Source organism: Macaca nemestrina, chromosome 10 (genome assembly GCF_043159975.1).
Source record: "Macaca nemestrina isolate mMacNem1 chromosome 10, mMacNem.hap1, whole genome shotgun sequence".
Taxonomy (NCBI): domain Eukaryota; kingdom Metazoa; phylum Chordata; class Mammalia; order Primates; family Cercopithecidae; genus Macaca; species Macaca nemestrina.
The window spans coordinates 10606119-10622635 of record NC_092134.1 but is presented as its reverse complement, the minus strand read 5'-3'; the positions used below and the strand labels follow the sequence as shown (position 1 = coordinate 10622635).

The 16517-nt window shown below is 43.1% G+C and overlaps 1 protein-coding gene and 1 long non-coding RNA gene across 3 annotated transcripts in view; one reads left to right on the top strand and one right to left on the bottom strand.

The window, feature by feature from the left end:
• Positions 1 to 1845: 1845 nt before the first annotated feature.
• The window catches only part of LOC105494319 (zinc finger CCHC-type containing 8), a 33930-nt gene continuing 19258 nt past the window's right edge, over positions 1846 to 16517 (bottom strand). The window contains exons 6-14 of one of the 2 annotated variants that reach the window (XM_071070898.1): positions 15898 to 16001; positions 15717 to 15782; positions 15077 to 15137; positions 14486 to 14628; positions 13753 to 13895; positions 12395 to 12516; positions 9474 to 9560; positions 9113 to 9230; positions 1846 to 4525 (exon numbers count right to left, since the gene is read on the bottom strand). In XM_071070898.1, the coding sequence (XP_070926999.1) occupies positions 3747 to 4525; positions 9113 to 9230; positions 9474 to 9560; positions 12395 to 12516; positions 13753 to 13895; positions 14486 to 14628; positions 15077 to 15137; positions 15717 to 15782; positions 15898 to 16001 (1623 nt within the window). In that variant the 3' untranslated portion in view covers positions 1846 to 3746. The remainder of the gene's footprint in view (positions 4526 to 9112; positions 9231 to 9473; positions 9561 to 12394; positions 12517 to 13752; positions 13896 to 14485; positions 14629 to 15076; positions 15138 to 15716; positions 15783 to 15897; positions 16002 to 16517) is intronic. The other variant, XM_071070899.1, reaches the window with a different exon arrangement.
• LOC139356619 (uncharacterized) lies at positions 4705 to 13487 on the top strand. Its single transcript, XR_011608722.1, has 3 exons — positions 4705 to 4840; positions 5475 to 5567; positions 13442 to 13487. It is a non-coding gene; the product is annotated as an uncharacterized lncRNA (long non-coding RNA).

Below are 16517 nucleotides of genomic sequence, written 5' to 3'. Positions count from 1 at the left end.
GATGCTTCATGTGAGTAGAAAGTGGACAGTATTTTCACCATGTAAGGAAATGCGATCTTTTGAAAAAAGAACGAGGTCATTTTGTATTTTAATAAAGGCGGTTCCTTCTTTCCACTTACCTGCTTCTAGGAGACAAGAGCAAAGAGCTGGCCTTGTTTTAGCAACCTGCATTGCAGTTTACATTCCCTTTAATCCAAGGCAAAGATTAAAGAGATCCCCACCCCTGCTCCAAGTCAATCTTGAAGGGCAAGTGTCTGGTTCTTACCTCATCTACCCACACCTGGAACCTGTCATGGTATGGACAAGTTGAAACAGTAACTTGTTCCTCCACCCAACAGTCTCGCAATACTCCAAAAGAGCAAACAATACTTTTTTATTATTTTAATTAATTAATTTATTTTTTGAGATGGAATTTTGCTCTAGCTGCCCAGGCTGGAGTGCAATGGCACAATCTTGGCTCACTGCAACCTCTGCATCCTGGGTTCAAATGATTCTCCTCCCTTAGCCTTCTGAGTAGCTGGGATTACAGGCATGCGCTATCATGCCTGGCTAATTTTGTATTTTTTTTTTTTAAGTAGAGACGGGGTTTCTCCCTGTTGGTCAGGCTGGTCTTCAACTCCCGACCTCAGGTGATCTGCCCGCCTCAGCTTCCCAAAGTGCTGGGATTACAGGCGTTGAGCCACCGCGCCTGGCCAACGATATCTTTTTAAAATGGGGCACCTGCAGGCCGGGCGCAGTGGCTCAAGCCTGTAATCCCAGCACTTTGGGAGGCCAAGGTGGGCGGATCACGAGGTCAAGGGTTCAAGACCAGCCTGACCAACATGGAGCAATCCCGTCTCTACTAAAAATACAAAATTAGCAGGGCGTGGTGGCACATGCCTGTAATCCCAGCTACTCAGGAGGCTGAGGCAGGAGAATCGCTTGAACCCGGGAGGCGGAGGTTGTGGTGAGCCAAGATTGGGCCATTGTACTCCAGCCTGGGCAACAAGAGCAAAACTCCCTCTCAAAAAAAAAAAAAAAGGCCGGGCGCGGTGGCTCAAGCCTGTAATCCCAGCACTTTGGGAGGCCGAGACGGGTGGATCACGAGGTCAGGAGATCGAGACCATCCTGGCTAACACGGTGAAACCCCGTCTCTACTAAAAAATACAAAAAAAAAAAACTAGCCGGGCGAGGTGGCGGGTGCCTGTAGTCCCAGCTACTCGGGAGGCTGAGGCAGGAGAATGGCGTGAACCCGGGAGGCGGAGCTTGCAGTGAGCCGAGATCTGGCCATTGCACTCCAGCCTGGGTGACACAGCAAGACTCCGTCTCAAAAAAAAAAAAAAAAAAAAAAAAAAGAATCAGTGCTTTTATAGAGCTTTTGACAAGGAGGCAGTACAGCAGTTAAGAGCACAGTTATGGGGGTCAGAGAGATCTGGATTTAGATTTACTAGGTTGTGTATCAGCTGTGTGTTTTAGTTATGTGTGTATTTAGCTGTGCGTATTTCCTCTAAACAATGAGGTTAACAATGCCTATCCAATGTGGTGATTGTGAAAATGGGATAATGCACAAAAATACCTTAACATGATGTCTGGTAGATGGCAAAGAGGTAACTATTAAGATACCTCTGGTATTCACAGGTGACTCTACTAATGCAATACTTCTTAAAGGGACATTTAAACAACTACTGCTGTGATGTAGGGAATAGTCAAATATTTAGTTGAACACTCGCCTCTCAAGAACCACTTCTGGAATGTCGACAAGTTCCTTTAACCTCTCTCTGCCTCCCTTTCCTTACTTCCAAGTGGTGATAATGATTTGCCTGACAGAAATGCTGAGCGAAATCAGGTTAAAAACACTATGTAAACAACTGTAAAGGATTGCTTTTATTTTGAACTTAAGCTCAGAGGAAAAGAAACCAAAAGTATTTTAAATTTTATTCTATTTCTAGCACATTCTGTGAGGGCTTTAAAAAGAAATTTCTCTCTTTATAATTTTCCTTTCCTTTATTCTTTACAGAACAGTAAATCTGATTACTCAAGTTCTCAAAAATGAAAACTATATCTGGAATGTTTCAATTTTGCTCCCCCTGTTGGCCTGAGAGCAGGATAACACTGCCTGAGACTAACAATTCAAGACAATCTAAACATTTATTTTCATGGACTTGACTAACATAAAGATGTAATGGCATTCCACAGAAAGACCTAAACCACAGTTTCAGCTCTATCTTATATATATATATCTGACCATTAAAAGCAATATTTATGTCTAATTTTTAATTTTTAACTATTAGGGTTCAAATCTAGAAAATTATACAAAGGCTAGCTGCATGCCATTCATTTTTCAAAATAATTACTTTTCAAAAATTCTGCTGTTCCAAAATTACAGCTGAAATCCACTGAAAGCACCCAAACTTGCAACTCCTATCATTATTTTTGTTTTGCTACCACTAATTTTTACAATTTTTTTTTTTTTCTTTTTGAGATGGAGTTTTGTTCTTGTTGCCCAGGCTGGAGTGCAGTGGCATGATCTCGGCTCACCGCAACCTCTGCCTCCCAGGTTCAAGCGATTCTCCTGCCTCAGCCTCCCAAGTAGCTGGGATTACAGGTATGTACCACCACACCTGGCTAATTTTTGTATTTTTAGTAGAGATGGGGTTTTGCCATGTTGGCGAGGCTGGTCTTGAACTCCAGACCTCAGGTGATCCTTCCACCTTGGCCTCCCAAAGTGCTAGGATTACAGGCATGAGCCACCATGCCTGGCCAACAATTTACTTTTACACTTAAAAGTTATATACACTGGCCAGGTGAGGTGGCTTACGCCTGTAATCCCAGCACTTTGGGAGGCTGAGGCGGGCAGATCACCTGAGGTCAGGAGTTCAAGACTAGCCTGACACGATGTGGAGAAACCCCGTCTCTACTAAAAATACAAAGTTAGTTGGGTATGGTGGCACATGCCTGTAATCCCAGCTACTCGGTAGACTGAGGCAGGAGAATTGCTTAAACCCGGGAGGCAGAGGTTGTGGTGAGCTGAGATCATTCCATTGCACTCCAGCCTGGGCAACAAGAGTGAAACTCCATCTCAAAAAATCAAAAAACAAAACAAAACAAAAGTTATATACACTGTTTTACCTGTGAATCACTTTTTTGTATTCAAAGTCTTAGATTATGTATATGAAAACTAATTTATTAAACCTCTGTACACAAAGATGAACATACCTGTACAGCAACCATATATGAAGAATGAAGTTACAAAAAAGTAAAAGTACTACTAAAACTGACGCATGTAAATCACTTATAAAAATACCCCAAATGGGATAAAGCTGCTCATCCCTGATTTTTCTCATTTGGTTGTAGGAGTTGAAACATGAATTTAAAATGGTAGAATTTTTTCTTTTAAAAAGTGATATATTAAACTTATATACAGGATAATTAGCAAAATGTAGAAAGGGAAAACAATGTACAAAAGACAGATAAAAACCATCACTCTCGACGGACAGTCACAATCCAAAAATAGTATAAACCTTAACAAACTCTCTCTAAACCAGGTCATATTCACATCTCCCCCCAAGTTTTGTCAGTGAGAATAAAATATAGTGAACTAGTGAGCTCAGTCTTTCTTTAAAATAGGCTTGACTTTGGAACACGAACCTTGGATAGATTTTTAAAAATGGGAGGTACAAACAGGAAAACCATTCTATCTCTCCACTTAATTAGTACTAATTAACGGAACAAAGTTATTAAATAGCTCTCAGTGCTAAGTCAAGCCGTTATTCAGAGGCCTTTTTGTTTTTCTGCTGGTTTCGGGGTGAGTTCTTTAACAAGCTTCTTATCCTGAGGTACATTCCAGTAGATTCTGCCATATTCTCAAATTCAAATGGCGTGATTCCAGTTGCAAATTTGCTCATGTCAGGTATAGGGCTATGAATCTTAGTGGCCGTTGAAGGACTGGTGTCTGCAGGAAAGAGCTTCCGGCTGTCCCCATTGCTGACGTCACAGTCTGGTACGACACTGCCATTATCAAGGGGGGCACCTTCAGGGTTTACTGGAGTCAACTCTGCCTTTTCCTTCTGACAAAGTGATGTCACCTCAGCATCTGGACTGGAGGCATGTCCAGCTTCTGACTTCTTTGTAAAAATTTCTGGTACCTCAGGCTCATCCAGCGTCTGCTTTTCAGATGTTTTTCCCTCTGGGACAGGGAGGTCCAGCTCATTTGGACAAGGTGATGAGGCAACGGAATTCCCAGTTAAAGGTGTGTCCACAGGAATGTCAGAGTCGCTGTTTACACTCTCAGCCTGCTCGAGAGCTGCCCAGATCCGCCTCTGCTGTTCTTCAAGTTCTTCTAGAGTCAGTGCGTCCTCATCCACAGCTCCAGATGCTGTTCTGGTCTGGGGTGAGTCACTGGGAGTCAGCGGCGGGGTGCCCTTGGGGAGTGGAGGGGTGAAGATGGGCGGAGGAGTTCCCCGGGGGAGTGGAGGAGTGTCAGGAGGTAATGGTGGTTGAAACTGAAAAGTTTCGCTGCTCAGAGAACCATGTGGTACCTCCACATCTGAAGTAAGAAAGTTAAGAGATACTTTAGAACTTGTAATAGCATTTGGTTTTACTAAAATTTGTTATTTGCACTCAGGTGTATCCAGATATTCAATGGCCAAAAATAACTGGCTTAAGAGGCGGGACATTCTGGATTCTCAGGTGCCATGACCATTACCTGGTGTCCTCAGTCCACCTGAAAAGATCTGCAGGGAGACCTGTCAGGTTCTTCTGGTGCTAGAGGATATCCCTTGGGAGATCCATTTCTGTGCTGTGTGCATCATTTTAGATTGAGGAAATATGAGCAATTGCATGGAGACTTCAGAATTTCAAGGTAGTGCACTCTACCCAAAAATTCATGGCAGAATGCAGTAGGAAATTTGACCGGAAGTGCAGGCTGGCTACTGAGTGGGTGGAAGCTAATGGGGAGGAAGTGAGGGGCAAGCCAAGTGTACACCTTGGGTTATTTCCTAGCTTTTTCTTTTTTTTTTTTTGAGACAGAGTCTTGCTCTGTCTCCCAGGCTGGAGTGCAGTGGCACAATCTCAGCTCAGTGCACCCCCCGCCTCCCAGTCAAGTGATTCTCCTGCCTCAGCCTCCGGAGTAGCTGGGATTACAGTTGTGTGCCACTACGCCTGGCAAATTTTTGTATTTTTAGTAGAGATGAGGTTTCAACATGTTGGCCAGGCTGGTCTCGAACTCCTGACCTCAGGTGATCCACCTGCCTTGGCCTCCCAAAGTGCTGGGATTATAGGCGTGAGCCACTGCGCCCAGCCTAATTCCCCAATTCTTCTTTTTTTTTTGAGGCGGAGTCTTGCTCTGTTGCCCAGGCTGGAGTGCAGTGGCGTGATGTCAGCTGGCTGCAACCTCTGCCTCCTGGGTTCAAGCAGTTCTCCTGCCTCATCCTTTCAAGTAGCTGGGATTACACCGTACGCCAACATGTTCGGCTAATTTTTTGTATTTTTAGTAGAGATGAGGTTTCACCATGTGGGCCAGGCTGATTTCGAACTCCTCACCTCAAGTGATCCGCCCACGTCGGCCTCCCAAAGTGCTGAGATTACAGGTGAGAGCCACTGTGCCTGGCCCCCAATTCTTATCTCTAATCTAGATTGCTCACCTGAACTGCAGGTTCACCTATCTAACTGCCCACTGACTATCATCACCTATACGTTCTACACACACAACCTGTTCAAAACAAATGATCTCTTCCTAAAATGAGGACTATTCTCCCATCTGCTATTCTCACTAATGGCACCACCAGTGGATCTGCTTGTCATTTGAGAGTACTCTCTTTCCTTCCATCCATCCCCCAGGTCTTTGGCTCTTTGGGGTGCATGCTCTCCTGCTGGCTGTCATAGCCGCTACCTTGCTTCAGGCCCATTACCATTTGCCAAGAACATCAGAATCACCCCGACCTCTGGATTCATCTTCCTTGTGTCTGTCCTCCAAACCGCTGCCAGACTCATCACAAGTCTGGCCCTATAACCCTTCCCATCTCCACTGGAAACCCTTTAGTGCCTGCCCAGACCCCACAGGATGAAGTCCAATCTTCCTTTTTTTTTTTTTTTTTTTTTTTTTTGAGATGGAGTCTCACTCTGTCCCCGGGCTGGAGTGCAGTGGCCGGATCTCAGCTCACTGCAAGCTCCGCCTCCCGGGTTTACGCCATTCTCCTGCCTCAGCCTCCCGAGTAGCTGGGACTACAGGCGCCCGCCACGTCGCCCGGCTAGCTTTTTGTATTTTTTAGTAGAGACGGGGTTTCACCCTGTTAGCCAGGATGGTCTCGATCTCCTGACCTAGTGATCCGCCCGTCTCGGCCTCCCAAAGTGCTGGGATTACAGGCTTGAGCCACCGCGCCCGGCCAAAGTCCAATCTTCCTCCATGGCCCTCTAGGATACAGTTTCCCTGCTTCCATCATGTTATCTCCTACTGCCTGGCTCAAACTCCAGCTGTCACCCTGCTGCTGGCCTGATGTGCTGTGAAGTTTCACTGTCCTGCATCTGCACTTCCCACTGTCTCAAATGCCCTCCTCCTCATTTCCTTGGTAAATCTCTGCATTCTTCCCTCAACAAGCAGTTCAGAGTTACCCTATGACTTCATTCAGCACAGATGCTGTTTTTCCTCTGTGTCACCATTACAGTCTGGAACCTGCTCTGTGGCAGCAATAGGTAATACTATTGTTCTGTAGGTATCACTGTGGGCCACCACATTTATATGAGAATGATGTTTACACATCTGCAATCCCGAGGTGACACAGAGTGGTAACTAGGGCAGCAATACTGTCTTATTAAGCTTTCTGTCCTCAGAGTCTAGTAGGGGGTCTGAACTTTATTCTATAGACAATAAGATTTGTGAGGAGAATAACATACTCTCACTTAGAAGTCAAATCACGGCCCAGCATGGTGGCTCATGCCAGTAACATTGGGAGGCTGAGGCAGGCAGATTGCTTAAACTCAGGAGTTCAAGACCAGCCTGGGCAACAAAGTAAGACCTCTGTCTCTACAAAACATACAAAAATTAGCTGGGCTTGGTGGCGCAGGCCTATGGTTCCAGCTACACGGGAGGCTGAGGTGGGAGGACAGCTTGATCCCAGGAGTCTGAGGCTGCAGTGAGCCATGATTGTACCACTGTACTCCAGCCTGGGCAACCAAGCCAGACCCTGTCCCCCCGCCAAAAAAGAGGAAAGAGTCCCTAGCACAAAGCTGAAAATGCCTACACAGAAGTGTATGGCCCTGGTGACAGGGGTGCCACCACCACAAATCCCCAAACTTCAAAAAATGACAACCATGGGCCAGTGCTGTGGCTCACACCTATAATCCCAGCACTTTGGGAGGTGGAGGCGGGCGGTTCACCTGAGGTCAGGAGTTCGAGACCAGCCTGGCCAACATGGAGAAACCCCATCTCTACTAAAAATATAAAATTAGCCAGGCGTGGTGGTGGGCACCTGTAATCCCAGGTACTTGGGAGGCTGAGGCAGGAGAATCACTTGAACCCAGGAGGCAGAGGTTGCAGTGAGCCAAGATCGCGCCACTGTACTCCAGCCTGGGCGACAGCAAAACTCTGTCTCGAAAAAAAAAAAAAACCGAAACAAACAAACAAACAAAACTTAGGGGAAATAATTTGAGCGCTTTGATTCTGAACTTTGAAGTCACTTTGTGCAAAAGAATTTGATGTGAGGATTTAATCCCTTTGAACTTTAAGGGAATTTAATTCATGATCTTTTTTTTTTTTTTTTAAAGGAAGGAAGACAGGGCTTCACAATCAAATTTGGGACAACTTACATGTTCACATCACATCTCTTTTTTTTGAAATGGAGTCTTGCTCTCTTCCCCAGGCTGGAGTGCAGTGGTGCGATCTTGGCTCACTGCAACCTCAGTAAGCCACTGCGCCCAGCCAGCAAAACCCTATTTCTACTAAAAATATAAAAATTAGCCGGGTGTGGTGGTGCATGTCTGTATGTCTAGCTACTTGGGAGGCTGAGACAGGAGAATCACTTGAACCCGGGAGGCATAGCTTGCAGTTGGCCGAGATTGTGCCACTGAACTCCAGCCAGGGTAACCAGGCAAGACTGCCTCAAAAAAAAAAAAAAAAAGCTAGGGAGGTCTCAGAGAGCAAGCCCTTTGTCCTGCTTTATGTTCTGGGAAGGCACATTTTCCTGATGGCCTGTCTTTCTTGGGTGGAGGAGTGATCTACTGGATTAATACTATTGGAAAGAGTAACTGGGAAAGCTTGGCCCAGCTTTGCTTTTCTTCCTCTTGGGAGCAAGCTGCCAGAAGGGTACACACTTTCCACTGCCTGTCTCAGAACACTGGCCGGATCAAAGGGGCCAGTCTGGATGCAGCACTGTTGAGACTGGGTGGGTCTGCTAATCCAGGAATGGGCCCAGGCACTGTGGCTCACACCTATAATCCCAGCACATAGGGAAGCAAAGGCAGGACCACTGCTTGAGCATGGGAGTTTGAGACCTGCCTGGACAATACAGTGAGACCCCATTCTATACAAAAAGGAGAAAAAAAAAAAAAAAAAAAAAGGAACTCCCCTAATTCAGGAATGCAGCCAGCTGGCCCATCTAGCTCTCACACCAAGCTCTGGCTTCCAATTCAGCTTTTATCATGGACAGCAGTGATGCTCTGATCTCCAAGAATAAAATAAAGATTTACTCTTTAGACAGTGCTCACAAAGGAGCTTCCCCTTTCTTACGGAATTCAGGAGCATACAAATGTGTCATAGCTTCTTGATGAAATCAAAGCTACAGGCCGGGCGCGGTGGCTCACACCTGTAATCCCAGCACTTTGGGAGGCCAAGGCGGGTGGATCACGAGGTCAGGAGATCAAGAGATCAAGACCATCCTAGCTAACATGTGAAACCCCGTCTCTACTAAAAATTAGCCTGGCGTGGTGGCGGGCACCTGTAGTCCCAGCTACTAGGGAGGCTGAGGCAGGAGAATGGCATGAACACGGGAGGCGGAGGTTGCAGTGAGCCAAGATCGCGCCACTGCACTCCAGCCTTCGTGAAAGAGCGAGACTCTGTCTCAAAAAACCAAAAAAACAAAAAAAAAAAAAAAAAGAAAAGAGAAAAAAAGAGAAATCAGAGCCGTAAGATGAAACCTACCCGAATCGAGCTCCATGTCGGCCGGGGATCCTGCTGAGTTGCTTTCCTTCTTCTGCTTCTTTGGACTCCCTGGGCTAGAGTGAGATGAAGACCTCTTGCTGCCAGACTTCACACCTGGCTAAAGGAGCAACCAAACCAAACACAAGTTAGGGGGGTAGACAATGAATTAAACTCCATCCCTTCACTTAAAATGATGTAGAAAAGCGATCTGGAGATAAGTCTAGGTAACTGGTGAATTTCGCCACTGTTTTCCTTTTGGTTTGTCAAGATAACAAAGCAAGAAAAGGCTGTAATATGCTAATAATTTACAAAATCTCACAGACACAACATTTTATAGAGTACACCCTTAAAATCTATTTACCGTTTGGAAGTTAGAAGTAAGGTAATTGGCAAACACATCCTTCTGCTGACATGCCTGCATTGGTATGGAACCAAAGATCCTCCATTCCTAATAATGAAAAGAGAAGAAAAAAAAAAAATCATGTATTTGGAAAATGTCATGTTTTGAGATTTTGCTCAAAGGAAGTACAGCAGAGATCTCAAATTACGTTTTTCCTTCTTATGTTACTTTTCCTTTATTGGGAATTAAAGAAAATAATGATGTGTTGAAGGAAAACTAAACCTGCCTGCAACATAATCAAGACTATGAATACTAAAAGACTACCTGACACAATCACTTGGCCAAAAAAGGTTCTACATACCGCAAGCAGAAGATGTAGGCAGGAGTGACTGCTATGGGGCCTCCCAGGCTCCAGTCTCTCTCCCATCAAGCACTGGCACTGCTAACAGGGCCGTTCATAGCCCACTTCTCCTAACACACTTACTCATGAGTTTTCCATCTTCTGCTCTTTCTCTTTCCAAATACAGCACTCATCTTTAAAGATTCCATACCGCTTACTTCTCTCTCCTCTCCAATCGCACATTCAACAGTGGTTCTCAGTAAGAATCCCATGGAACTCTTGTGAAACATAGAGGTTCCAGGGTTTGAATCAGTTAAGTCTAAAGATGGGACTCAAGAATGTACATTTCTAACGAGTATTCCCAGGGGACTGTGAAGTAGACTGGAAGCTGCACTGGCTTCCAGAAGCACTGATGGTTTGTATCATGCACTTCTGCCCGTAATGAATTACACAGTCTTGTGTGATTGACAACTTTCTATCTGCTCACTACACTCTTAACTTCAAGTCTTTGGCTGTTTCCCTACTGTCCAGTTCCTAAGAACACACTTTTTATTTTTATGTTTTTTTGAGATGGAGTTTCGCTTTCATCACCCAGACTAAAGTGCAATGGCATGATCTCAGCTCACTGCAACCTCCACCTCCTGGGTTCAAGCGATTCTTCTGCCTCAGCCTCCTGAGTAGCTGGGATTACAGGCGCCTGCCACCACGCCCGGCTAATTTTCATATTTTTAGTAGAGATGGGATTTTGCCATATTGGCCAGGCTGGTCTCAAACTCCTGAGCTCAAGTGATCCACCCGCCTTGGCCTCCCAAAGTGCTGGGATTACAGGCATGGGCCACTGCGCCCGGCCAATAATACACTTTTTATTTATTTATTTATTTATTTATTTATTTATTTATTTATTTATTTATTTTTGAGACGGAGTCTCGCTCTGTCGCCCAGGCTGGAGTGCAGTGGCGCGATCTCGGCTCACTGCAAGCTCCGCCTCCTGGGTTCACGCCATTCTCCTGCCTCAGCCTCCCGAGTAGCTGGGACTACAGGCGCCCACAACCGCGCCCGGCTAATTTTTTGTATTTTTAGTAGAGACGGGGTTTCACCGTGGTCTCGATCTCCTGACCTTGTGATCCGCCCGCCTCGGCCTCCCAAAGTGCTGGGATTACAGGCTTGAGCCACCGCGCCCGGCCTACACTTTTTAAATAAAACAGTACAATAGTTCATTGTTGAATCTTGAGACCTAAGATGGAAGCTGGAAAAGAGTTAAGTGTGGAAAAACCATTCATATACAAAATGAGAAATTTTACTTTGAGGGGAAAAAAGGCAAGAATAAACAGGAGAGTTATAGTATACTTAGATTTATTATAGATAGAAACTTATTTCCTAGGTTAATTCTGTAAAATATATAATACTGTCTCAGAACAATCCATATTGTTAAAAACTTTTAAAATGTTAGAGTAGTTTTAGATTTAGAGACTCTAACCAATCTATTTTGGCTCCCTTTCTGAGGGCACAAAATCAGAGAAAACTGCTGTTGACGAATATAAGACTTCAATTAAGATTCTAGCAAGATTCTATATAGGAAATTAAAAATGTAAACAAGTGGCCGGGTGCAGTAGCTCACGCCTGTAATCCCAGCACTTTGGGAGGCCGAGGTGGGTGGATCATGAGGTCAAGAGATCGAGACCATCCTGGTTAACATGGTGAAACCCCATCTCTACTAAAAATACAAAAAATTAGCCGGACGTGGTGGCGGGCGCCTGTAATCCCAGCTACTCGGGAGGCTGAGGCAGGAGAATGGCGTGAACCCGGGAGACGGAGGTTGCAGTGAGCTGAGATCGCGCCACTGCCCCCCAGCCTGGGCAATAGAGCGAGACGCAATCTCAAAAAAAAAAAAAAAGTAAACAAGTAACACATTTATCCCTTTAAATAGTAACTACTATATAAGTTTGTATGTATATATGAATTAAGTAATTATTTTTTGAGTCAGGGTCTCGTGTGATCTCACCTCACTGTAACCTTTGCAATCCTCCCACCCCAGCCTCTCTAATAGCCAGGACTACAGGCATGTGCCGCCACCCTTGGCTAGTTTTAAAATTTTTTTTTTTTTTTTTTTGAGACGGAGTCTCACTCTGTCGCCCAGCCCAGGCTGGAGTGCAGTGGCGCGATCTCGGCTCACTGCAAGCTCCGCCTCCCGGGTTCACGCCATTCTCCTGCCTCAGCCTCCCGAGTAGCTGGGACTACAGGCGCCCACAACCGCGCTCGGCTAATTTTTTTTGTAATTTTTAGTAGAGACGGGGTTTCACCGTGGTCTCGATCTCCTGACCTTGTGATCCGCCCGCCTCGGCCTCCCAAAGTGCTGGGATTACAGGCGTGAGCCACCGCGCCCGGCCAGTTTTAAAATTTTTTGTAGGGACAAAGTCTTGCTATGTTGCCCAGGCTGGTCTCGAACTCTGGAGCTCAAGCAATCATCTTGCCTCAGACTTGCAAAGTGTTGGGATTACAGGTGTGAGCCACCATGCCTAGCCAACAAGTTAATATTCTGACCAATCTTTAACATAATAATATCACATCACACGATAATTAAAAAAAAAATAAATATACTTACATCTGGAATTCCTCTGGGAGTAGATATATTAAAACCAGGATAGTTGACCAATTTTGAGAGATCATAAGTGACACTTTTATTCTGCTGTATTTCTCCAATTTCTGTTTCCCCATCAGTGCTATCTATTACAGACCATAAAAAGTGTTAATATTGCTAAATGTCAATATATATCCCTCCCCAGACCAAAAGTACACCTGGAAAGTGCTTATACTCATGGCAACAGAATTAGTTTTGAAATGGCTTTCAATTTTAATTATAATTTTTCTTAACCATTAGGACAGAATTTTTTTTTTTTTTTTTTTTTTTTTTTTTTTTTTTTTTTTTTTTTTTTGAGAAAGGGTCTTGCTTTGTCACCCAGACTGGAGTGTAGTGGCACTATGTTGGCTCACTATAGCTTCTGCCTCTCAGGCTCAAGTGATCCTCCCACCTCAGCCTCCTGAATAGCTGGTTCTACACGCACGCACAACCATACCAGGGTAGGCTGTGTATTTTTAGTACAGACAGGGTTTCACCTTGTTGCCCAGGCTGGTCTCAAACTCCTGAGCTCAGGCGATCTACCTACTGCCTCAGCTTCCCAAGTAGCTGGGATTACAGGCGCCTGCCACCACGTTTGGCTAATTTTTGTATTTTTATTAGAGACCGGGTTTCACCATCTTGGCTAGGCTGGTCTTGAACTCCTGACCTCAAGTGATCCATCCACCTCGGCCTTCTAAAATCCTGGGACTACGGCCATGAGTCACTGTGCCCAGCCGAAACCTGCTTTTTAAAAACTCAATATTGCACAAAGATTTTGCCATGTCAGCTCATACAGATTTATTCCCACTCTTCATATGTTGCAGAGAGTCCACAGCTCAGAACTACCAATTTATTTAACCATTTTTCTTTAGGGCCTTAATGTTGTCTTAGATTTTTCACTATCATATTCAATGATACAAAAAGATTCTTGTATACATACAGTTTATTTTGCATATGTGTATCTTTCTAGAGTAGGTATCTAGGAGAGAAGTTCTAGACTATTAGAGGTTTTCTGTATTTCACATTTTACAGGTCTCCTGGCATTGAGGATCTATGTCTGTTATTATTACTGAGAAAGGTAAGAGCTTATGAGGACTGGCTGGAGAGTGATACTCTGGCCTAGACAGTACCTGAGCAAGCCCAGAAAACCATCAGATAATCTATGAACTCACTGAAATTTTAGTTCCTTCCTTGTAAAATTTACCAAGGAAACATCATCATGATATTTTTTAGTTAGCACACATTAAAGAAGTCAGCCGTTCCTATCACATTTTGTTGATTCTTTAACAAAAAAAAAAAAAAGGAAACACTTAAGGTGACTTCTCTAACTTAAGATACTATACCTTTTCCATCATACAGTGCAAGCCCCGAATTCTCCAATTCAGCCTCTTTGAGCCACCCTGGTGGGTACCCTAGCTGGCGCATCCGATAGATAAAAGGTGGAAGACTCTTGTCTGTCACACCTAGTGCATCTTGAAGTTCCTCACTAAGTAAAAATAAAGGAGGAAGAAAAATAATGAATTCTTGTTTGCATGAAAACACATACATAATATTCTGTTTTGTTTTTTTTTTTGAGACGGAGTCTCGCTCTGTCGCCCAGGCTGGAGTGCAGTGGCCGGATCTCAGCTCACTGCAAGCTCCGCCTCCCGGGTTTACGCCATTCTCCTGCCTCAGCCTCCCAAGTAGTTGGCACTACAGGAGCCCGCCACCTTGCCCGGTGAGTTTTTTGTATTTTTTAGTAGAGACGGGGTTTCACTGTGTTAGCCAGGATGGTCTCGATCTTCTGACCTTGTGATCTGCCCATCTTGGCCTCCCAAAGTGCTGGGATTACAGGCTTGAGCCACTGCGCCTGGCCAATATTCTGGTATTTTAAAACATTTCTTGCTTATATTACATACCATGATGGCTAACAAATATAATTAAAATTTCAAGAAGTGTTTCTAAATGAATTAATGTATATTACCTAGGGCTTTGGCAGAGTACACTTATATCCTGATAATTAGCCCGAAGAGACAGAGAACATTCGAAATGCTAGGGAAATAAAAATGACCTTCTATGGTAAAATGCCATTAATACCTAATAACTCCTGGCTTGAATCTTCCAAATCTTTCTTCTACTTCTTCTGCGTGGTATCGCTGCTGGAAATTCTGATTGTTTGCTTCCCCACAGGCATCCATATACTCTTTTCTCTTTTCACTTATTCGAGCAGCATTCCGAGGCTACATCATGACACATTTGAAAAGAATGGTTTCATGCAACTCAGAAATATTTCAGAAATTAAATACTTTTTTTTAGATCAAGTAAACAGATTATTTTAGTTTTAATGTATGACGAACAAGCGTAAAAGAGAGTGAATATTTTAGAAAAATAAGTAAGGAAAGGAGCAGTCTATTTATTACCTCAGTATTATAATTAAATAAAGTTTTTAGGATAAACTCTACAATTTAACTCTGTTTATTCATATCAAATACAGAGAGTACTATTTTAAATTATTTACTAAAAAATTTAATGTCTTAAAATATAAACACAAATTTGAAAATATTTCAAATTAAAGGACTACAGGAAAGTAACAAAGAAAGTTCCTTCATGTCACACAATACCATAAATGTGTTGAAAACATTAGAAAGCTCTTGTTCAAAGACTTTTCTTAACATGAGAAAAATTTACCATTGGGCAATCTTTCATTTGGTGTTCTTCAGAACCACAATTGAAACAGTGAGGCTTTGGCCTATTTGGTCAAAAGACAAAGATTTTTATAATGTAAATAAAAATAGAAAAGCAAATCAATAAAATTCTATATGACAGCAAAGTGTATCAGAGAGATAAGAAAGCAAGTTCATCACAGATCACTAATATCTGCAACAAGAAGTACACTTTAATCTCTTGTATTTAGTGATTTAAATAGTACTATGCAGAGTCTTTTAACCAAGAACCCTTCTGTTCCTGACTGATGTGTTACCTCTTTTGAGTTTTTTCAGTGGTTAACAACAGAAGAATCGAGGTGAACAGATGATCATATTTCCATTAGGTAACATGGAAAGAAGGCAGATGGTTATAAGACTGCAATCAAATTGACAGCAACAATTACACTTTTCCACCCGCCCAGGCACATTAGGTGAGAACCAATGAATTCCAAGAAGCAGATGATCCATTTAAACGTTTAATATATATGTATGGAATAAAATTCTAGCTCAATCTGTAATTAACCTTAGAGTAAACCAGCAGTAAAGAACATTAACTTTTCAAGCCAAAAGTTTATGATTTCCGTTAAAAAAGTAAGTAAAACAAAACAACTCCCCACACAAACCTTTTTGCCTTTACTTGTATTTCTTGCCCTTCTAGAGAAACAATGTGGCTGAAGACTTGATGGTACCTTTAGTGAATTTTATTAAGGAATAGTTATCATGGTCTGCAAAATTTGGAAATTGTTTTAAAGGTGAACTTAGTGGTAAGATGCATAAAAGATCTTCATTCACTATGTAGGATACTTGGGTATTTCCCATCCTTCGGAAAGCTGAGGGTTTTCATTTAGAAGCGGTTGCCCCAATTTATCAAGGCAAAAATTAGTAAAATACAGGACACTTCCTACAACCTGCAGAAAACAAGTCAAAAAATATTGCTATTTAAGCAGGAAAAAAAGACATTAAATAATGTAAGACTATGATTAACTGTTTTAACAATTTATTTTGGATGGAATTATTAGAAATAGTAACTTCCTAGTTATTAAGGAGCCAGACTTTGATGTGTAAGTAGAAACTACATCGTCAGTTCCCTCTCTCTCCTAGATCACTGTTTTTCCTCTGTATTGGATCATGACTATCTATCTCCAGAATTCAAACAAAAAATGAAAACCTTGACTCTCACGTTTCCCTCCAGTGCCCCATTTCATTGCTTCTCTTTGCAAGACATGCAGACCCTTTAGTTATTGTTTCCATTTCCTTTCTTCCCATTCACTCTTTTCTTGTCCCTCCAATTCTTTTTGAAAATTCCATACAGACAAGTGGGAAAAGTGGTACAATGAACACCCAATGTATCCTTCACCTAGACTGAACAATTGTTTAACATTTTTGTCTGCCTCTCTCTTTACACATACACTGAACACACACAC